Raw genomic sequence first — 24,492 nt, forward strand, 5'->3', positions numbered from 1 at the left:
TTGTTAAAAGTATTATTTTAAAATTATTATTATGGTTGATGGAGAATAGGATATTCCTATGGTTTCCAAAATAACACCACAATAATCACTTGTTTTTGTCACTAAAGGAGAAGTATGTACAACTGAAGAATGGAGGGATCAGATTAGCATCACCCTAATCCAGTGAACAACTTTATCATAATTAAGGCTAAATCAACAAGATATTAGGTCTCCAGATATGCTTCACATCACCTACGGTTTATTTTAGAAACTATTTAACTTGATTCCATCAAAGCCTTTTGATGTAAATTGCAATTTACTGAAAATACAAGGTATAGAGAAACAAGCTAAGTGACATCACCAGACAAATCCAGAAGGTGGAATAAACTGTAGGAAAACTGGTTCAGTTTTTTTTTGTTGTTTTTTTTTTTTAATAAATCAGGGATGATGAAAAAAATGTAGCTTGACTAAAAGAGACTTAAGGGGCATAATAATCAGAGGAAATGCGAATGCTGGTTTAAACAAACCAGTAATATGGTGCATTTTGAGAAACTTGGGTAAATTTAAACATGGATTGGTTATCAATAAGATGAACATTTATTGCTATGAAAAGACAATGATAATTAATGGGGGAAAATTAGGTTACAAAGCCACAGATATGGAATGATCTTTTAAAGAAGAATATATAGTCTTTGTGTGTATGTGTATAAACAGAATATGTGGAAGAATGTGCAGATGTTCAATAGGGTTTTAGGAGTAGTGATGTAGGTGGAGAGAATATGGTCCCATGATATTTAAACAAGATACATTTTTGGTTGTTTTTGTTTTCCAACTTTCTACAATGCACATATATAACTTTTATAATAACAAAAGGCTAATTTCAGTTAAAAATGTGATATTAGAAAGTCATGATTAGTAAAGGGATAGGTAAATAAGATTGTTCCATTTTATACATTTTTATTTTTTCCTATTGCAATTAACAGGACATGACTAAATTATAGTACTCAGAATTTTGTGGGCTATTTTAACGATTCAACCTAATAAACAGATATGAGTATACTTTGGGCTTATGTTATTTTTTTCTTTCTGAGCATGTTGAGCTACCACTATATCAATTATTGCTTCTTCACAATTTGATATTTATTTTGCTGTTCACTATACAACAAATATATTTTGTAGTTGCTATACAAAGTATATTCTTTGTTATGCTTTATTTTGGAATGCTTCATTAGATTACAGTGGATTAGGAATGAAAATTCCCAAGGGGATTTTTTTAAAAAAATACTAATATTCTTCCCAGGATATGCAAAATGTTTTTATTGAGAAAAATATTCAAAACATTAATAGATTTCGATTATCACCATAATCCTCTGAAATATTTCCTCATAGAAATGAAACCTTTAAGGAGGGAAAAATTTGTATCTCTAAAATCTAATTAATTATTTAATTAATTTTACCTTGTCTTTCCCCAGAAGTATTTCAAGAGACTTATTAGAATATATAAAACATGACAGACAATATATCATAAAATAAATATGGGAATAAAAAATTTAAAAGCTCAGGTTGAGAAGAAAGAACAACACAAAATAAGCTTTAAAATGCTTAGAATAATACCCATATAACTAGTAAACATAATCTACAATTACTTTTGTTAAATGTCAGTTACAGTTAATAACATCCATGAAATAAAAGTGAATCAATTGCTCTTAATTCTAAGATTAGATTATAAATTCTCCTGAGATACTAGTAAAGAGATGTCGTATGAAGTCACGAACATCATTCTCAGCAATGTATGTACCAGTTTCCATCATCTCGTTTTCACATTATTTTTAGCTTTTTAAATTGGAAACACTTCTTTTGGGAGCTTCAGACGTTCACAGCTAAATTTCCATTTTCCAAAGAACTAATTTTTAGTTCAGTTGATAGTCTGTTAAGGTACTGTATGGCTATTAATGCTATTCATGTGAGTTTCAAGGAACCAGAAAACCTGAGGTTAAATTTTATAACTTTAAAAAAAAACTCTACAATTAAAAAAATTGAAATATGGTTATATTATGGATACGAACAAAATCCCATTAGTAATTATTCATTGATTTCTTTCAGTGTGTATATAATTCTATTTTTTCAAAAAAGCACATATTTTGTGAGGAAAATTGATTTTTTTCAGTAGAGAATTGTTGCGCCTTTATTGCTTTCAAGCAACAAATATTTTTTTACATTTTATCATATGTCAGCTATTTTGCTGGGTGCTGAGGATCCAGTGGTGAGAGGACACCTGAATTGGTGAATTCTAATATGGTACATTCTTGAGATACATTTGGATGTTCAATCAATACTAAGTGAACTCCCTGGTTTAGCTATTAACTGCTGTAGTTTAATATTTGAAAATATATAGGCAAACTTGGAGTAGTGATTAAAAAAATACACAGATCTTTAATGTGGTTAATGAGGAAGAAGGTCAGCACTGACTCTGGTATTAATTTAGCATTTGCTTTTGACATTTAGAGTTTGGAGGGGGACCTTTTTATCTTTAACTCCCACCAGTGGCTGGTACATGAAGCTGTTATTTTCTTTTTCTATTTTAACAGTATCAGAGCAATGGTAAGTTTTGATATACTGGTTTGAATTTGGAAGAATCATCTTCTTCAAAGTTATCAAATAACTCACTCAGTTGAGAATACAAAAAGTGAGCCAAAAGCCAGGGGGAAAGAGCTAAGAGCTTGTCAATCCTTTCAAAGATCAGAATCTCTGACCTCTTTTGAAAGTTGTTTTCTATTCTTAAAGTGTCATTTAATTTTGATATCAACATGTCACTATCTCTAGCAGCAATATCACAACAAACAGTTTTATATCCCAGCAACCTTATCTTAAAATACAGGGAAAGTGTACGTGTGTATATATGTGAGAGAGAGAGGGTAAAAGAATGTGGAAGAATATAAGAATAATTGAGAAGGAGAAGTGATAGGAGAATCAAACTTTCTGATTAAGCTAAGCAATTAATTTAGTTGAACAGGAAGTCTAGATAACTGTCCCTGGATTGGCCAGCTATTTTATTAACTTGAACATATTGATTGGTTAGTTAAACAACATATACACACAGACTGATATGTGTCACTTCACACCCTAGTGTCTACAGCATACATTTTGGCAGTCTGTGTCCGAGGGGCTGCGTATGACGGGGCCATGGAAACAGCTGTAGTTGAATAGGCTTTCTTCCTGGAATAAGGATAGTTCCTCTCAGGTCCAACATCTGTTTGGAAGAAATAAACATAGCGATATAAAAATAATTATGGCTCAGTAAACTTTGGGGGAAAATGTAATTTTATATACTCTTACCCAAAAGAGGCAATAATATAAATATTATAAGAAGGAATCATCTAAGAACCTAGAAGAAACTCTAAGATTTTCAACTTGAAGTTATTTTTAGATTTAAAATTCAGTCAAGTAATTTCCTTTTCTTTTCTTTCTTATGGGAAGAGGGATTTCCTTATTTTTTTTCAGTGACATTTTGAGAAACCCAATAGTAACACATTACACTCTTTAACAACAAGTATGCATTTGACTTGGCTCTCTGTCTACTTCTCTGTTTAACTCTAGATATAAATTTAGTTGATTGGGTGAAGTGAGATATATAACATTATGACACATCAAAATAACCATTATATATTTGAATGTTAGATACAGTTGTAGCTGTAGTATATTTTTTTTTCTTTTCAACAAATATACCACTAACAGGATAGTAAGGTTCTAGTATTGCAAATCAGTTGTCCTTGAACAACTGAAATTTCTAATGGTAATAGGTAGGGATCAAGTTATCAACATTACTTTGAGCTGGTGAGATGTGTTTCCATTGGGTTGGGAGGAATGATACTGGAGGCAAGGAAGTGTGCTATTTTATTTTGTTCTTACCTTTGAAGATGTATAAGCAGCATGTGAGGACAGCACCAGCCAAGAAGCAACCCAGAGACCCAGCCATTCCAAGCCAGCAGGACCAACCAAATTTATATTGGATGCCAATAAATATATTGTGCAAAACCAGAGAAGAACGTTCCACATAAACATCAACAGCATACCACACAGAGCCAATGATTCCCGGGGCACCTGAAAGAGATGAAAATTGCTAAAAATAATGCAGGCCTTTTAAAAATTTAAATCCAAGGAGATTTAAGAGTATTCTATTGTATTGTATTTAAGAGTATTCTATGGCTCCCCAGACCCATGACTGAAGTTATGTCAGCTACATAATCAGCACCCATATGGAAACTATGTTTTTAAAGTCCTTCATTTTAGTACTTTGAGGTTAAAAACAAATAACTAAAGCAGAAATTGAAAATTTATCTAACACTCCCACACCATATTAGGATAGACTAAGAAATTTTGTTCATTTTAAATAAAATTTAATCCTCACAGATTAGTCTTTCTGAAAATTGATTGTCTTGAAACGATGCCACTAGAGTCCTCTTGCTCTAAAGGTATAAATTTCATGTCGGGGCTCAGAGGTAAGAAAAAAGGGTGGGGAGTCGTGAGACAAAAGGCTATATGAAAATGGTGTTTCTGAAATCTGTAACCCCCAAGAAACTCTCACATTTTTTCTCTAATAAGTCTGTCTGTGATATCTATTGAAGTCACAATTTAATTGCATTATTTTCCCAATTGTTTCATGCAAGAAGTTTAAGAAGGACCAGATCATGAACACATAGTAACCATTAAAATACAGGATGTAAATTACCACACCTTTTCCATAATACTGTAACCCATAGGTTTAGGATGAAAACTCTTTTTTTGAAACTTAAAAACAGATCACGGTATATATACATATACATATATATCTGTGCATATATATACATATGCATATATATATATATACACACACACACATATATATATACACACACACATACATATATATACACACATATATATATACACACATATATATGTGTGTGTGTGAAACGGAGCAGGACCCTATGGTCCTTTCTCCCCCATGTCCTCAGTCTGCCTTTTGTCTGTGGAAAAACTTTAGCCAAAGAATAAGTTTAATCAGAGATGTGAGAAAATGCAGAAGAAAAGAAAAGCAGTCAGACAGGACAAAACAATGATAGTTTAGTCAGTAAGCAAAGTCAAGGACCTTTAGTTCCTTCTCAAGGGCTATGGATAGTACTCTGAGCCATATCCTTTGAGCTGTTTTGTAGATACTGAAACCCCTACCAGGTGGAAGACGTTAACTACATGATGAGCAGACTGTAGCCATGACATAAGCTGCCACAATTCCGAGAACTGGCCTCAAAGAAATGGGAACAAACTGACCATGGAACTGAAGATTAACTGTACTTAAAACAATCAAGATGATGCTGGTCAGACCACCGATGACCGATTTCAAGATGGCTGTCAGAGCTGACTGTACTGTTTCTACATGTAGCCCCTTCCCTCCACCTATAAAAGCTATTGCCCCGCGATTGTCGGGGCGGGGCGGGGGGGCCGGTCAGCCTTTGGACAGGTGTCTGCCCTCCCCACTGGTTGCCTGCATACAAAATAAAGCAAACTTTCCTTTCCACCATCTTTACCTCTTTATTGGCTTTTGAGCGGCAAGCAACAAGACCCCACTTTTAGTTACGTGTATATATCTATGTGTGTGTATATATATATGTGTGTGTGTATATATATAAATATATACATGGTATACTAATTTCAAATGATCATTCCAAGGCTTTGGCCATCTCTGGCAATTTAATTTAGTATCTCTTTAGCCGTTCCTGCAGGGATTTTCTTCAGTGACTTATTTTTCTTTAAATTTAATTCGTTTTGCTATTTTACAAAAAATGGAGTAGATTAGTGATGTCTCAAAAAGCATTCTAGAATAAAATTGCAAAACATTAAATGATGTTTAAATTTGTTACATGAACACGTTGTTACATACAAAAGCTTTATGTTATCACTAGGCTGGATATGGGAATGAATATCTTTAAAAGGAAAAAAAAGTACTAAATTCTTGTGACTTTTTAGTACAACCTAAGGATCCTTAGGGCCTTGTGTGAAAATATCAGGGAGGCCCCACTCTTGACTATGTGATGGGTGAGACTTTCAGCTATGGGCTTACTCTGCCCACAGTGGGATCTTTACAACAACAATTAGGAGTAGATATTATTGCTGAGGCTTCACCCTAATTTGCAGACCAAGAAAAGGAGACAGATTAACTGGCCTAAGGTCACACATTTTATATATGTGTGTGTGTGTATATATATATATATATATATATATATATATATATATATACAAGCATTTGCTAACTTTTTGCTGCTACCATAAAAGAAGATGGTTTTCTCTCTGGAGGGTGGACACATTGGTTTTCAATCTTCCTACACTTTGATTTCTTTCACAGTGTACTTCCTCCCAACTTGTATTATGATCCAAAAAAGACATGGTGATAAAGGAAGACTAAATTGAATTTGATGACAGACCTCAGTAAAATATCAATTTTGCTGTTTCACTAATAAACACCATATAAAGTGATTCTTGATTTATTGTTTATTACTCATGCTTGATTTGTGTCTTCAGAACCCCATTTATCCACCAGCTTCTTAAGTAGAGATAATAGCATAATCTGTTTATTGTTACAGATATGATCATGTGAGTTGGCACATGAGAAAAGTCTAACACAGGACTTGGTACAATTTAGTTCATTGCCACGAAGAACTGGTAAGGGTGTGTACAGGCAAGAAGGTGGCGGCTGGAGGTTTATTTTAGGATTTAACTTCAGGAATAATCACAAATTTTTTTTTTAATTTAAAGCTTTATATAACTTTTTAAATAGTTAAAAAATAGTTCAAGGACATCAATAAACCTTGACCAGGGATATTAACAAAAGATTAATTATCTGATTCCAAAACTAAGGAAAGCAGGGTTGGTGGATGTGCTCCTTATTCCTTCAATCTAGAAAAACAAGTCAAATATTATCCTAAAATGAACTACTTCAGAACAGCACCCTTCTTCATCCCAAGACCTTAGTTGAGTATCTTTATCCCCATCACTAGTCCAGACCAATACCTGCTATAAGTAATGTGGTTCCAGCAACAAAGCAGATGCGGACTTTGATGTATGGCTCATCAGGGAGCAATTTCACACAGTCAAGACCAAGGAGCAGGGTAATAAATCCAAATCCAGCTAAAATATCTGCAGTAATCATCAGTGCCCGAGTTACCACCAGCTTCACTAGAAGATCAGAGCATGTGGTTTCAGCATAATCAGAGGAAGGAGACATGTTAATACACAGAGGTACACCAAATAACAGACAACCACGTACATTAACACATGCCCACTGAATAAAATCAGACTTTAAATATGCATGAACTTGAAAATAAATACCCTTAATTTTTCATAAAATGCAAAAATAGTATGAGACTATCAACAGTATTATTTGGTTAAGGACTGCTTATTATAGTCTTGTTGGCCATCTAGTAAAATGCCTGCCATATGGTGGGGACTAAATAACTATTTCCTTTTTGCCTCCTGTTTTGGAATGAGTCTCATTCACAAGTATTAGCTTAATGCTGAATTGAAAGTAGAGTATCTCTTCTTCTGAAGACAACCAATAAATATTCAATAAATAAATAATCACTACATTTGTTTGAAGTGTTATTGAAAACAATGTAACAAATTGGTTAAAATAGGGGAGCAGAATAAAATACTTCAAGACATCTCATGCCAGTTCAGGTAGGAGCCATCAGCAGATCTTTAGAAGGAGAAGGAGTTTCCGTTATTAAACAGAAGACTATTTATTTTCTTTTATTCCTTCAGGTTGTGACCCTTCTCGGCCAACACTCTGCATTAACCCTTCAACCTTGCATTGTCAACGAAGCATATTTTAAAGCTATTGCCAATGAGAATATGTGGTAGAAAGTCCAGGAAAGAGAAGATCAGGTAAATAGAGGTAGAATAGTAGCAGTCACCTGCAATGGGAGCATCATCAACTGTAAAAGCCTCCTCACCTGTGAGTCCCAGTGACACTAAATTAAAACTAGAATAATGTTGTCACAAACGGAGGGTTAATTATCTGAAGTCAGAACTATTGTTACTTTAGCTGGCTACTGGAGAGGAGTAATAAAATTTATTCCTTTGATGGTATCATAATTATGTTTTATTTTCATAGTGATCTGGAGTTTACTTGTATTGAAATAATTTTTCCCCAATGATGAGACAACTTTAGGGGCTATTTAGTTACAGATGGCTTGTAAAAATGTGGCCAATTTTCCTCATTTCAAATATAAAATATTTTTATAATCCATCTAAGAGAGGAAATCAATGCATAAAATCAGTTTCTACCTTATTAATAGGTGAATATTTAAGATCTCAAAATGTGACATTATTTTTTAAAATTTAGGCTCAAATTTCAAATTTAGGCCAAATCTAAGGTTCTTTTTTTTTTTTTCAAAATTAAGGAAAGAGAAAAATATGTAACTCATTAGGTGATATCAGTTTTTATATTTTAGCAGATGTCCTTGATCTTCAAATGTTATATATAAATGGGCTTCCTATTCAGCACCCCAAACCAAGTGGTCCCACATTTTGGAGTGCCTCCCTTGAAATTTTCTAAGTCCTCTTCTGGAACCTGGGATCAACAGGGCCAGGGTTGCTATCTGGATGGGGTGCCCTGAAATCATTGTGGGCCCTGGTCTTCCCCTCTCTGACCCTTGCTCCCATACAAAGTGTGTCTCAGATGCTCTGTGGAACTACAGGACTCATGCCTGTGGTGTCATCCAGGGGCCACATGGCGAGCCCAGTTCCAAGAGGGCAGCTCTGCAAGAGATTGCTAATGCTGGCCAGCCAGGAATTTCCTTTTGGAGATTATCTGAGATTTGGCTGCCAGAATAACATTAAATACCCTGATGTGGGGGGTGGAGAAGGGTTAAAATTAACAGTATCAACAGGAACCCTAAAAAAGGCATCTGGGTCTAAATACTCTAAGTATACAAGGTAATGAGAAAGGTGATCTAATTGTGATTGTATAAAAGATACCAAAGACTAAAAATAAAATCCTACTCTCTTACAGGTAACATCCTAACTTAGAGGGTACAGTTGTATTATTTTCTTAGAACACATTTTCATCTCTCTTGTCTTTAAGCATACGATAGAATTTTTTAAAGAAAATTAATGGATTTTTAGTATATTATTTGAAAGTAATAGGTAAAAATATATCAAAAGACAAATGTGAGATAGTATAGGCAAAAGATAAAGGACCATTTTAAAATATAAACAGTGATTTTTCTCTGTGTAGTAGGCTTATGAATAATTTTATTTTCTTCTTACATAAATGTACATAACAAATATTTAAAAGTTTGAAATATTTCATCTTTCTATTTTCTTCTCAACTCTAACCATAGCACTGCATTTCTGGAATAGTCTAAGGTCCACATGAACATGAATGCCCATTCCTATTGACCAATTCGTGCCTCTTTGTAGATAGAACTAGGTTAGTGCAAGAAGGGAAAAAAGAGGAAAATATAAAAGGCCTTTTTCTAAAAAATGAAATAAAAGCTTTATGAATTAAAAAATGTTTCAGGCACTCAAATCCTAAATGGCAGAGAAAGATATTTGTAGAGCACAGCTCCTTTTAAGTGCTTTTCCCTGGACCGAAATAGCTGTTCAGGGGAAAAGTCACATTCTAAGGGTTTACTTTTCATTTATCTTGAGAAAAGAAGTTGTGATATTGTACCACCACCCATCATTTGATTTGAAAGAGACTAAAACCAATTTGCTTTAATAACAGCACCAGTATTTCTTGGCATGATTGGGTGTTCTAATAAGTAAATAAATAAACAAACACACACACAAATAAATAAATAAATGGTATGGAGAAGAGTTGAGAGAATCAGTAATAAGGTTTTTCAATCTATGATATCTTTTATTCATAGAAACATGGGCCTTGTTAACACCTAATTATAATTTAAAGCTAAAGGTAGGGAAGGTGAAAGAGATGGCTTTATTATTTCTGCTAAGAATGTGTCACATATTTTAATGTTTTTCATTCCCTGATCCCACAGTCTGGTCTCTCTTTGCCTATCTGTCTCCCTATCTGTTTTTCTGTCTCTGTCTCTGCCTCTCTATAGCCACTGTCTCTCTTTCTTAACAAGTCATCCATTGAAATACTGTAAACTTTCTATCTGACCTAAGTCATAGCTAAAAGACATCTCCAAAATGCTTTTCATCTAACCGGTCAATTCTAATCATAAAATCACTGCACCCTGAAGATTTCATTTCAATTTAAAAATTGTTTACTATAAGCCTGCTGTGTATAAGACACTATACCAGACCCTTTGTGGGAGAGCAGAACTGAATAAGATAATATTTTTACCCTAAAGGAATTTATAAATGGGAAAAGATAAAATATGCTAAAAATGTTTCAATTCACATTTTAGAAATAAACAAAATTTCTAATTGAAACACTTAAAACTGGACAGAACCTTAATATAGAATAGTAAAAAAACAAAAACACATAATGGAAACCTGAGTTCAATTTCCTTTGATCTTCCCTCCCTGACAAAGGTGATGTCTAAGGCATACGTACAGGAGTGTTCAGCAAATATAGAATCGTACTCATCACAGGTGCGAATCCCATCAAAAGCATTTGTGACACACTCCCACCAGAGGCCTCGGCATTTTGTGCTCACCTAGATGTTGGAGAAGACACCATGTGAAACAATTCAGGCAGACACACTTCAATTCACCTTGATCAAAGGAAGAACTTGGCTGTTGTGAGTTTGATAGCCAAGTACAGTGGTTACAAGCATGATCAGAATTTCATTTACAACAAACACAATGCATTTTAGAGTATTTTCCCTTAAGCACTAACAATTCAAGGCTTTCACCACCAGGAAGTAAAATCACTTCCTGATTTGGGGGTGGGGGGCAGGAAGAAGTCATGCCTAAGATGGATAAAATCAGAATTAAACATATGCAAATGCCTATGGCTGGTTCTATCATCAAGTCAGTTTAATAGGGCGACAATTCATTTCACTACCATATGCTGACATTTACTTATCCAAAAAAAAAAAAAAATCAATATAACAATAGGTGATAACCGTTGACATCTTGAGTCTATTAGGAATGTACATTAATTTTTCTTCATCATGAACAATGAGTCCCATGAAGAAACATGTTATTATATATGAGGTTCATAAATTTAAAATAATGGTCAAAGAAAGTTATACATAAAGACGACCATAAATGAAATATAAAGACCATACTACTTCTTCCTTGCTCCACTGACGGACTACCAATGTTTAAGCTATGAGATGGATGTAAACAAACTGAACATTAATTTCATACAACCTTGCAGTCGTAAATCACTTAGAAATGCTGTACAGATGATTCTAAGTATCCACTTAGAGCTAAAAGGTATAAGTGTCCTGAGCCTTCTCATACTTTACCTATAAGCTGTAAGTCAAAATAGATTTTCTAGAATTGGAAACATGCCAACAGAAAATGTTTTCAAGTATTCTTGACAGAGCTCATACTTATGGAACAGAACTAATATGACTGTTTATTCTGATTTGATTACAGATTCACATTACATTGGCAATCTGGGAATAGTTTCGTAAGATTTAACCACAAATTATCTTGGAAAATGAAAGCTTAAAGTTTTCCTTGAAGTAAGAATAAATAACAGAGCAGAGTGGGAAGAGAAATGCAAAGGCAGGGAGATTATAACTGGTGCAGAGAAGGAAGGAAGGAACATGAAACATTTTGATTTGCAAAAGAACATGATATCAGAGAATATTTGCACTATGAAACTCTTTGACCCATGTTCTGCTTTGAAGTTGTGTTGTGCACCAAATAAAACTCTACTGCTGGCTACTCCATCACAATTTTGAATGTTGGACTTCTATTTTCGCTTTGTATGTAAAATGCTTATAATTGGTAATAATTAATAACTCTATATCGAATCTATACTCTGAAGCAGTTACTGTTTAAGTGTATTATCACCTCACTTATTAATTAAAGGATCCTGTGATCTATCATTATTACTGTCCATTTTACAAATAAGGAAAATGAGGCACAGGAAAGTTAAGTGATAACCCCAGAAAGTGTAGTTAAATGGAGGAGATAGGATTCAAACACAGCAGTCTGTGTGTACGCTCTTAAGCATTGCAGTATACTTAAAACCTATTTTTTTTAATTCCAATTTTACTTCAGGTGAAAGTACTCCAGAATTGGAAACTGGAAGATAGTTTTGGATGAAGTAGTAAGCCCTAACTTTAATCTCATCCGATGGCCATTATTCTATGAAACCCCACTTTGGCTTTCTCTTCCTAAGATTAAATCTAGTAGTGATGTTTTAGAATGTTGGAATATTATCTGACCTGAGGCACCACAGAGACCAAAATATTAATAAAGAAAAGCCATCTTGTGAAACCTAATATATCAATTTCTAAAGAAGGATGTGAATATCTAAACTTAAACGCACATGAAATTTAAGCTATAACTGAAAAAACATAGACTTTAAATTGACACTCTTATTAGCTGTGTTGCATCCTTGGCAAGGCCTTACCTTTTTTGAGCCTCAATCTCCTTATCTTTATAAAGGAGCTAATGCTAGGGTGACTATAAGAATTAAAAATTACAAACACACACAACATAAATGATTTGCTCAATAAATGATAATACTAGTAAAGTACTTAAACAGCATAGTAACCTGAGTAGTGACTAAGTTCAGCATTACTAACTAACCGTATGAAAGTGGAGAAAGGTAGATGTAATGGGTAGAATGGCAGCCCCCCAAAAGATGTATCCATGTTCTAATCCCCAGAACCTGTGAATGTGACCTTATTTGGAAAAAGGGACTTTGCATACATAGTTAAATTAAGGGTTTTGAGATAAGGAGATCCTCTTGGATTACCAGGGTGGGCTCTAAATCTAATGACAAGTGTCCTTATAAGAAGAGACACACAGAGGAGAAACAGACAGAAGAGAAGGAAGCAATGTGCCCACAGACACAGACACTGGAGTGACGTGGGCCCACGTCAAGGAATGCCTATGTCACCAGAAGCTGGAAGAGGCGAAGAATGCATTCTCCTCTAGAGCCTTCAGAGGCGGTGTAGCCCTGCCAAAACTTTGATTTCAAAATTCTGGCCTTCAGAACTGTAAGAGAAAAATGTCTCTTGTGTTAAGCCACCAAATTGTGGCAAAGTGTTATGGAAGCCCTAGGAAATGGATAGTAGAGACGATTTGTACTGAACTATTATACCACAACAGAAGACAAGCCTTCTCATAGCCTATTACCCTTCAGTCTCTCAATTAACAGGAACACACTGGATCCAGTTCATTCCAATTTGAGCTAGGTTATATGGACCTGAAGTCACTATTCTATAATCAGAGAGTGACTGTCTCCAATTTCCTGCTGTCTAACTCAGCCACTAAGACAAACAAATAAAACCTACTATAGTCATCCTCATTATATGTGAGGTTATTTAGAAAATAATAAATATAGCTGAGCTATATATGTGAGGATATTTAGACTAAAAAGAGTATTTTTTTCTTGCCAAAATAAACCAGTAGTGGTGTCATTTTCAAGGCTATTGATCATTTACCTGCAATGACCATATTTAGAAAAGCAATGAGCTCATTAAAGGAAACAAGGAATCCAATTTCATTAGGTATTAATGCTTAGGGGCACAATATTAGATTGCTTGGTATTCACACTCAGTTAAGGTACGTGAGAATAGTGGCTGTAATTAACTAAACTTCTGTGTTAATATAGCACTTACTGGAGACACCCTTAAAGGTGCCTTTGTGCACAAAATACAAGGTTAAAAGACTGTTCGTTATTTATCACATTTAGGAAAGCCCTCCTTGCCTATAATTTAGAATCTTCACTTATCCTCCTGTTGTACAATGGCTTATTAAGAACTCTCTAAAACAAGCAAATCTACATTCTTAAAGTTTTAAGACAAGGTTTTTACAAAGCAGACTCATGCTTAAAATATTACGGTTAACCTTACTTAACGGGTAAAAACAATGTTAACTAATAATTTTATCTCACAGCGTTATTCAAAATAGACGATTACAAATTTAAGCTTTGTGCTCTTATCATGTGATTCATATATTAAGAAATAACATATAAAATAATACTCAGGGAATTTTTATATCATTTCAATAAATATCTGTTGGTCCTGAATTGGGAAGAAGTCAGTTTATCCAAGGTGTGGCAATAAAAGTGCAAGTCACAAACATGAGGCCAACCTAAATTTCTTAATATTAATTACCTGCCAACAGTGAAACACAGAGATTTTACAGAAGAGTACAGATTTCTGGCTTCCCTTGGAAACTTGGTCAGTCTGGCCACCTGGACTCCCTGGCTGCACATAGCAGCAATTAGCAGGAGCTGAGTGGATCTTCAAATTTCTACCTGTCATTTAAATCTCACCTCAAAGATATCCCTTCTTCCATGAGATTCTCCCAGTCTCTCCAGCTGGAGTTAATCTCTTCTTGGATCCCACAGTAACTAGTCCATATTTTTATAGCATTTATAATATTGCATTATCTTTTTATGTGCATTTATGAGCATCTGTCTCCCAAGTCTGCCTTTCAAACTATGTTCACTGAATGTCTGTCATGTGTCAGTCAACCGGCTAAGTGCTGGGGATATAGCAATGACCAAGATAGGCATGGCACCTTGCTTCAAGGAGCTTACAAACCCTCCTTCTCAGTATATAATAGATGCTCAACAGATGTTTACTGAGGGAAAATATTTGTCAGTTTTTCTAATTCATACACATTAACTCTCATTTGGCATAGAAAATGGTTACTGATATACTGTACACACAATTGAGGCTTAATATGTCCTTTTGACTTGACTGAACAGACTAGAACGTCTAAATCCAGGAGTTAAAGAAATATTATTGAGACCAGAGAGTTTATGCTGATTTGGTGTCAGCCTGGACTCTATCTACTCAACTGGCTCTGGAAAGTGTTTACCACAATACTAAGGATTAGCAAGCAGGATACCACATAGAAAAATAGTTTCAGGAAACTTTCAGGAAGAGGGACTGATGGTCCCTCTTCCTAGTTGAGTTTATAATGGCATAAATTAATTCCTTAATCCTGGGATTTCTTATTCTAACCTCTTTAGCAGTTTCCAATTAAGGTTTCTCTATCCTAGCCTTTGCCAATTTCCCTTTTCTTATCCCTCTGAAAATATTTACAAGTAGCAGCACACAATTTTGCCTGCATTGTCTTATCTTCTGCAGTTTTGAGTGTGCCTGTCATGCCTCCATATATTTTATATATCTTTTGAGAAGAGAGAAACTTAAAAATACTTTAATTAATTGGCATTTTCTCCTCCTGTTACATAGGAGAAATTTATGTATATATCTATTGGGTTGGCCGAAAAGTGTCTTCGGTTTTTAAGTAAAAATAAAAACCACATTTTTCATTTTCACCAAGAACTTTATTGAACGATATATTCACCGTTTTGTTCCACTACTTTCTCTCATTTTTCAGGCAACTTCATAATTCGATCTTCCCCAAACTTTTTATCTTTCTGAGCAAAGAACTGTCCCAAGTGCCTTTTACAATCTTCCAGGGAATTGAAATTTTTTTCATTAAGAGAATTTTGTAAAGGCCAAAATAAATGGAAATCCAAAGGTGCAATGTCTGGTGAATACGGTGGATGAATGAGAACTTCCCAGCCAAGCTGTAACAGTTTTTGCCTGGTCATCAAACAAACATGTGGTCTTGTGTTATCCTGATGGAAGATGATGCGTTTTCTGTTGACGAATTCCGGATGCTTTTCATCGAGTGCTGCTTTCATTTGGTCTCATTGGGAGCAGTACTTGTTGGAATTAATCATTTGGTTTTCCAGAAGGAGCTCATAATAGAGGACTCCCTTCCAATCCCACCATATACACAACATCACCTTCTTTGGATAAAGACCGGCCTTTGGTGAGGTTGGTGGTGGTTCATTTCGCTTGCCCCACCATCTCTTCTATTCCACATTATCGTACAGTATCCACTTTTCATCTCCCGTCACAATTTGTTTTAAAAACGGAATGTTTTCATTACTTTTAAGTAGAGAATCGCATGCGGAAATATGGTCAAGAAGGTTTTTTTCACTTAACTTATGTGGAACCCAAACATCAAAGCGATTCACATAACCAAGCTGGTGCAAATGATTTTCAGTGTTTGATTTGGATATTTTGAGTATGTCGGCTATCTCCCATGTGGTACAACGTTGATTGTTCTCAATTAATGTCTCGATTTGTTTGCTGTCAACTTTAATTGCTCTACCCAACCATGGAGCATTGTCCAGAGAGAAATCTCCAGCACGAAACTTGGCAAACAACTTTTGACACCTTCAGTCACAGCACCTTCTCCATATGCTGCACAAATCTTTTCTTGCGTTTAGGTTGCATTTTTACCTTTCTTGAAATAATAGAGCATAATATGCTGAAAACGTTGCTTTTTCTTCCATCTTCAATATTAAAATGGCTACACAAAAATTCACCAATTTTGATCTTTTTTAAATGCACGCTGATATGACAGCTGTCACATACAATCTAACAAAATTGTTTTGAATGAATTTAAAAGACAACTAAGTGCTACTAGAGCCATCTTATGGAAAAAAACGAACCAACCGTTTGGCCAACCCAATATATATAGTAATTATACACAGCAGGCTTAGTAAATGTTTTTTCTTGGTTGACCACAATTAAACAAGATTTTTCTTTGTCACTATGCATTATGTTATAAATGCATATGCATTGGGATTTATGTGTAAATGTAATATATATAGGAAGAATAATCATTAGCCAAAAGAAAAATGGGATAAGTCATGAAGATATATTCTTTTAAAAACCACCTTGCATATGCATAAAATAGAGATTTATAGTTTTCACACCACTTTACCATCCCTGTGCTAGTGTACTTTAATGTTGAAGATGCAACTTACTTGTTTCCAGTACTTAATTGAATATATTTATTGGGGTGCAAAAGTTTTAATAATACTATAGTAAATAATGTTTTACTACTAAAACATGAAACATTTTCACTTTGAACAAAAAGGCATTTGAATTTTCTCATACTAGAGTTCTGAACTTTTAATTTTTACATTTTCTTTTCTTTTTCTTACTATCCCAGGGCCTAAAAGAACTCAAGACAGGTATTTATAAGGATGAGAAAGCAAGATTAAAATAAATATAATAGATGTCACCTTTCTTTTTTACTCCATTTATGTACCATGAGTTTATTTGCTAAAATATATTTGGTTTAACTCTTCTTGCTTAGCTGTGGAGCACTGGCTAAAGGTATAAATGGCAAGAATGGGATAATGCAAACCTAGTAGGTATTAATATAATGTTTGTGGCCTTCATGGTCATATTACCTAATTTACATATATGGACTATATAAATATTTCAATTTTAATATTTATTATTTAATTTAAGTCATACATTTAATCATTTTAGAATGTTTTCCTTATGAAAGTATGGAATCACAACTTTGCAAAGATTACTGGCCAGTGGCAGAGATCACAATTTACGTTGAGTGAATTATTACAAAATATTAATTTCCTTTTCTCTCTCTCCTTTTCTTCATTTCTTTCCCTCTTTGAAGCACCAGGAAGAAAAGCTATATTTTCTAGGTAGGAATACACTCTTCACCAACTTTATTATACATCTCAGGGGATTGGCTCTTTTTTCCTATCTGATTAAAAAGAGGGACCAAATCCATATCTTGAAAAAATTTAAACTGCAGCAAGATGAAAGATCTTCCCTAAGAAAAGGTGATGGTCTTTCTACAGAGATACTTCTTATTTAGTGTTCAACTTGAGATTTCCAAATATCACTTCACATTATATTTCACTCATTTATTCATTCTTTCAGTAAGTATGTCAAGTATCATAATAGGTACCCATTCACTTCATATTAACAAATGCATCCTGAGTTCCCATTATGTGGAAGGGGGTGCTAGGAGCTGTAGGAGACCATGAGGTGAATTAAAGAATATTTCTAGGCTCAAATGTCTGCTAAAGGAGTTTAAAATCAGTTGGAAAGCAAAGCAAGTGCATAGATAATCAGAGTACATGCTAGCTCTAATAATTTCAATATTTATGTATGAAAGAATTGTAGCATCATTAATGAAAATAGAAATCCCAGGGGAGAACCTGGTAATGAAGATAAAATAAATCCAAATGTGGATTACCTTTCATTTGAGGTCATAAAATTTTAATCATAACAGTGCTTGGTACATGACAAATTCTCAGTAAATAATTAACAAAAGTTGAACTGAAAAATGAAATAAACTTGTGAAAACATTTTTTTCTTTCTGCTAATTGAGAGACCAGTAACTTTGTGAAGAAGCTACTTTTCTATTTCACTGTGGATAATGAAGAATTACACATTTTATGATGTAATTAGCATATTTATGTTATTAATTCATAATTTATTTTCTTTTAAAATGTATTTAATATATAACTTATGCTATTTTGTCTCTATTCTCTGCCTTATTCCCCTGGTTAGACAAAAAGGGAACAGTCATAAGTGTAAAAATGGAAAAAACAACAGCTCAGAGAAGTAAACAAAATTTGTCCAAGAGAATCGATAGAGAAAATAGGAACAAAATTTAAATCTCATATTTCTCCCTTCAGTGAACATTGTACAAAATGTCATCTCCTCCTCCAGAACAAAAACAAAACAATAAACTGCAAATAGACGATAATATATCTAACATTTATTGACTGATTTGTATTTGACTGGTACTGCGGTAAATTAGATACACAGGCTCATTTAACCCTCACAAGACACTTACCATGTGCATATTGTTACTCTCCCTTTATAGAAGAAGAAATGCAGTTTTACACAACTTAAACATCTGTCTAAATTCACACAGCTACTGCCTGGCAGGGTGGGATTTAATCTCAGGTCCCTGTAACATCAAGTTCAACCTGTAAACATCCACACTGAAAAGCATTCCCTTCCTGGCCCCCTCAAGGTGCTGTGCAACAATCTAAGTAAGAAAAAAATAGTGGCATGGTCCAGGGATATTGCTGCTTAATGACTTCTGTATAGAGACTAATTTACCTCCATTTAAGCTCTAGGTGAGTGGCTCCAACCTTCCTCCAATTACCCCGAAACAGTAAAGTAGATTTCAAATTTTACTTCTCCTTCTCCATCAGCCTTCTTTCCCCACATGCAATCAATTATTAATCCCATCAATTTGAGTTCTTTAGTTTCCCATATTATGCCTTTTTATGCCTTTTTAAAAATTTTTTATTGAATTATAGTTGATTTACAATGTTGTATTAGTTTCAGATGTACAGCAAAGTGAATCGGTTATACATATACATATATCTACTCTTTTCAGATTGTTTTCCCATATAGGTTGTTACAGAGTATTGAGTAGAGTTCCCTGTGCTATACAGTAGGTTCCTATTAGTTGTCTAGTTTATACATAGTAGTGTGTATATGTCAATCCCAGTCTCCCAATTTATCCCTCCCTGCTTATCCCCTGGTAACCATAAGTTTGTTTTCTACATCTGTGACTCTACTTCTGTTTTGTAAACAAGTTCATTTGTACCCTTTTTATGCTTGCTGCCACACTAGTTCAGACCATCAATGTTTTCCTCCTGTTTTATGGGAAAAGCTGCCTAGTTGATCTCCCTATAATTCATTTTACCCTTTCTAATCATTCCCCACATTAGCCAGAATGATTGCTCTTTCTAAAACACCCATATATATTTGCTTACAGTGAACCACCTTTGTCTATGGTATAAGATCTATATTTTACATGAACACAAGCCCTCAATGATCCAGTCCCTATATTCTCCTCCCTATGTTGAAAACTTTTTCCAATATGTCCAAAGTAATAAACATACAGCACTCTCATACCTAGATCTCTGCCTATATCATGTCCTGTGCATGCAATACTCTCTACTTTTTCTGTCCCCTTCACTTGTTCTTCAAGCTTAGTTTAGATATTTCTTCTGGGTAACCTTCACTGATTATACATGATTGAGTGAGCTGGCCACTCAGAGTTATCTGTAATCATAGCACTGGTCATATCATACTGTCTATCAGTTTACCTGTCTGTCTCCCCCAATATGCTGGGAGAAACCTAAGGAAGATCCAAGTTTCTTCCTCCTTCATAACCTATACCCACCACCATACCAAGTAGACAGTAGGTATCAAAGAGCATTTGTGGAATGAAAGATTATAGAAAGAAAAGAAAAAAAGGGGAGCACAAAAGAGAGAGATAAAGAGAAAAAGGAGAAGCGTGGGGGGAGAAAAAGAAGAATAAAAGAGAAGTAGGGGATAAAAGGTTTTTTAAAAGAGAGGGAAAGGGAGAAGGGGAGAAGGAAGGGAGAAGAGGAAGAAGAAGAAAGAGGAAAGAGGCAGGGAGGAAAGAAGAAAGGAAGGGGGAAAAAAAGTAAGGAGAGAAGTAGAGTGGGGAATAGGAAGAAAGAGCATATAAAGTTAACAGAAAAATGAAGACTGTTCACACTAGATTTCCTAGTGGAAATTTCTAGGGAGGCTCTAGATGCCATCAGTCCTCCAGCGGCTGGCCATCTCTCTAGAAGACATAGTCATGTCTCTAGAAATAGTCATAGTCAAGGAGTTCTGATGCTAAAGAATGGAGGACTAAAAAGGACCTTAAAACAACTGAGTTCAACTTCATTTTATAATTGAGGAAACTGAGCCAAAGACACGAGCTGAGACTGCTCAATAGAAGACAGTTAAGATGCGAACACAGGCTGGAATAATTTCAAAACCCAAGTTCTCTTCACACATCAGTCTTCCCCAAGACACACATGAATCAAGAATGACAGGGGCAGCATGGTAGCTCAGGACCCCTGGTCCCTGACTTGGGGCTGTGCACAATTCCATGTGCTATTTCTTTTTCCTAATGTTTTTACTTAACGCAAAGAACTTTCCTCTTCAAGACAGGTATAAATGAGGCCCAATACTATTTTGTAGTATTTTGAGTATTCTCTAGTAAGGCAAAAGGATATCTGAGCTCTGTCTGCTTCTTGCTCCCTGTTACTCACCTTTAGCCTGTAGTTTTGTTATTTGTCCTCTCTCTTGGAAGACCTCTGCTGCCATTTCTACCTTTTGAAATCCTTGGCATCTTTTTTGACGCTTTGTTCAAATGTCTTTTCCTCCCTGAGGCCTGTCTCAACGTCCCTGACAGGAAATAATCATTCTCTCTTCTTTGCTCCAGTGGCACTTTGTTCATTTCTTTCTCAAATATGAATTGGTCTACACCCTTTATTAGAGTTTTATGTGCATCTTTGTTTCTCCCTAAACGTGCGCTCATGAAAGGCAGGAATGGCTCTTGCTTTAGCTTTGACTCCCCTTGGAGGATTAGCACAGCACCTTTGAAATGACATACATTTCCGGTTTGTTACGTTGAACTGAACTACAGAATCCATTTTCCAACACTGATGCCTACATCACTGTCAAAGATTAACAAAGTGAAAAATTCATTATATTCCTTTTTGTTTAAATTTTCTATGGGTATGCTTTTTTTTAAAAGCCCTTTTATTGTGTCAATTTTTGTCCAGTAGTTGTTTAAAGCGAGCTGTTAATATGGACCAACGACGATATATACACAAGGAAGGAAGCAAAGAGATAGAACAGTAAAATTGAGTCAGTGAGTATCAGAACCTTGACATTTATGGATAATATTATGACTTTATCTGCCAACTGAAGGAGTAATTGTTATGAGAGATCCATGTCCCTTTAAAAATACTGGCAAATAAAGAGACTGTTGGAGAGAAGGGGGCCTCATTTGTTAAAGGGTTATTCTTTTTATTTTTAATTTTAGAATATTATTTATTTTTTATACAGCAGGTTCTTATTAGTTATCTATTTTATACATATTGGTGTATATATGTCAATCCCAATCTCCCAATTCATACCACCCTCCCTTGCCCCCTTGGTGTCCATACGTTTGTTCTCTACATCTGTGTCTCTATTTCTGCCCTGCAAACTGGTTCATCTGTACCATTTTTCTAGGTTCCACATATATGCGTTAATATACAATATTTGTTTTTCTCTTTCTGACTTACTTCACTTTCTATGACAGTCTCTAGATCCATCCACATCTCTACAAATGACTAAAGGGTTCTTCTTTTAATGGGGAGGCTTCTTGGGGAAGATTTATTGCAATACATCTCAAGTATGGGAAATATGAAAGAAGCTAAGAACTACTAACTATAGTCCAAGGTTAGCAAGGATTTACTCAAGGTGAATAAACTAGACTACTCATTCCACTCATTTTACCTAGAAGTGTTCTTGCAAAGAACAGATGGCAGATTGGTTATATGTACTGAGATGAAAGCAAGAAGGCACTTTAAATACCAGAACTCCCAATCTGCCTCAGCAAGGTCTGACCCTTTCTAAACTTTCATTTCTTATCAAGTGAAGTTAGCAGTTCCATCAGCTTAAGGAGAAAGATTTTCAAATTGTTTTGGAAAATATTTTAAGAATGCTTTTAGATGAGATTTTGCATGTTTTTAAAAACATAATTTTAAGTGAGCTCAAGTACAACATATTTCTGTATGCATCACCTACTACTGGCAGCCCATATTCTAGCAAGCTAATGGCAGCAGAACATTTCTATGGGCACTTTTCTGAGTACTGTTCAAAGGACAGTTTGGGTTTGTTTTGTTCATTCACCACGTATGTGCATGGCCAGATAATGCATCACTGGACTAACATATAGCAGACATCCTTTATAGTATTTCAGTTCTATCACAATTTTCAGAAAAATAATTTTCTAGTGCTAAAGAAGTACTTAAAACTCTCTTGGTTTTGAAATAACATGTAAGAGTCAGAGGAAATTTAAAAGCAAGAAAAAAATAAAACACAAAAATAATACACAGAAAAATAAAAGATTATTACTTTCCATTCGAAACTCCAACTTGGGAGTTTAATAAATAAAATTAGAAGAAAAAATATAAAAACTTGCCCTCAGGTATCTTTCTTAAACTTCATAAAGGTATAACATTTGCTAGAGTAAATTGTTCCATTCAGGATGTACATAGGAGAACATAGTGAGTTGCTGTATATTCTCAGTGAGTTCCTGATATATTCTTTCTTTTTCTCACCTACACTTTTTGAAACCTTACAAATGAATAGTTGCTGAGTCTGAAGAATTGATTTTTACTTAGTTTTACCTCTCTCAGATTCCTATAACCACAGAAAATAATTCTAAATTTGAAAATTACTTCTTTCAGAGCTTCTCCAGTGAGAAAAATAAAATTTTCAAATATGAACCATTCACTCATCTTGTACATGAACAGTAGGTTCCCAAGAGCAACTCATTTTTAAAAGAGGGTTTCTTAAACCCATATCTGTCTCCTGTACTTTGGGACACACTGGAAAAACTTGGTTTCCCACAGAATGTTTTCTCCTACTTGGAAACTCCTTACAATGACATTTCTCCATTGCACAGTAATTGGGTAGGTTTTATATGACTTGAGTTTGATCACTTGCTCAACATTTAGATGATCACTCCTTAAGAAAGTCTATCATACTACTTTTAATGTTGTCTTCAAGATTAACAAATTTCTGTTTGTGAGAAAGGATGTTAATGGAATGTTATTCAATTTGGTATATGCAGCAATGGAAGAGGTGAATTTCTGGAAAGCTTATATAATTACGCTTGTGTAAATTTACCTTTATGAAAAAAGGGCTTATTCAGTTACCTCATCTGTAAAATGGGATAACAGCAATACCTACCTCATAGATGAGCTGTGAGGATTAAATAAGCTAATAATGTAAAGACTCAGTAAATAGTAAGTAAGAAGCAAGTCCAACCATGTTGGCTATTATTACTATCTTAGTCCTAGTGAATGTAATGGGCCAGTGGGGCTTAGAGAAAAGTTGGACAGGCTCGGGTCAGTAAAAGAAGCTGCTGACTTCTTACCTCCAGGGAGTCATCTGCATTCACCATCCAACAGTCTGTCCAGGTGGCCACAACCAAGAACCCAGTAGAGAAAAATGCAAAGAAGCAGGCGACATACTGAAAAAGATCCCTCATCTTAACGAACAGCCTGTCTGCAAGGGACACATGGGCAGCTGTCAGCCCTGGACCCATGCAGGTAGCTGGAATGCTGTCAGTCTTCTGTGCTTCTGGTACCTGGGGATGTTGAAAATGCTGGTCTTTTCCTTTTCCTTACTCCCCACTGCAGGCGTCTTAAGCTGCGGTAAGAGTAATACAAACAGGCTGTAACCCACAGAGGGGTCCTGGAGGTCATTATCTGAAGCAACGAGCCTCCAATCAGAAGCCAGGTCAGTGAAAGGACTGAGAATGTTTTGGGTGGGGGAGAAAAGGAGCCCCGGTAATGTTTTCTGCCCAGACCGTGGGCTAATGTGAGATGATGGTCACCAGAGGCACGTGCCAGCGCCAAGATGGAGAGAAGGAAGAAGGGTCACACCCCATGCTGACGCCTGTAAACTGATCTTTCTCAGGCCCTCCAGAGAAAGTGAGCTATTCTCCTCCGCCCCTCAGTAAGGGGGC

General features: G+C 35.1%; 1 protein-coding gene across 1 annotated transcript; it reads right to left on the reverse strand.

Moving 5' to 3' along the window:
• Window positions 1-553: 553 nt before the first annotated feature.
• CLDN16 (claudin 16) lies at window positions 554-24,492 on the reverse strand. Its single transcript, XM_061194344.1, has 5 exons — window positions 23,899-24,492; window positions 10,541-10,643; window positions 7,024-7,188; window positions 3,889-4,080; window positions 554-3,229 (listed from the first exon to the last, which is right to left on the reverse strand). Exons 1-5 carry the CDS (start codon window positions 24,067-24,069, stop codon window positions 3,096-3,098), a joined length of 765 nt encoding a protein of 254 aa, XP_061050327.1. The 5' UTR covers window positions 24,070-24,492; the 3' UTR covers window positions 554-3,095.

The sequence above is a fragment of the Eubalaena glacialis genome, chromosome 6, assembly GCF_028564815.1.
Source record: "Eubalaena glacialis isolate mEubGla1 chromosome 6, mEubGla1.1.hap2.+ XY, whole genome shotgun sequence".
Classification (NCBI taxonomy): Eukaryota; Metazoa; Chordata; class Mammalia; order Artiodactyla; family Balaenidae; genus Eubalaena; species Eubalaena glacialis.

Coding starts and splice junctions, on each gene's coding strand:
- CLDN16 (XM_061194344.1), bottom strand. CDS start 24,069: ATGGGTCCAGGGCTGACAGCTGCCCATGTGTCCCTTGCAGACAGGCTG. Junction 7,189..10,540: donor TATATTTGCTGAACACTCCT/GTACGTATGCCT, acceptor CTGATCTTCTAG/TGAAGCTGGTGGTAACTCGG. Junction 3,230..3,888: donor CTGCTTATACATCTTCAAAG/GTAAGAACAAAA, acceptor TCTTCCAAACAG/ATGTTGGACCTGAGAGGAAC.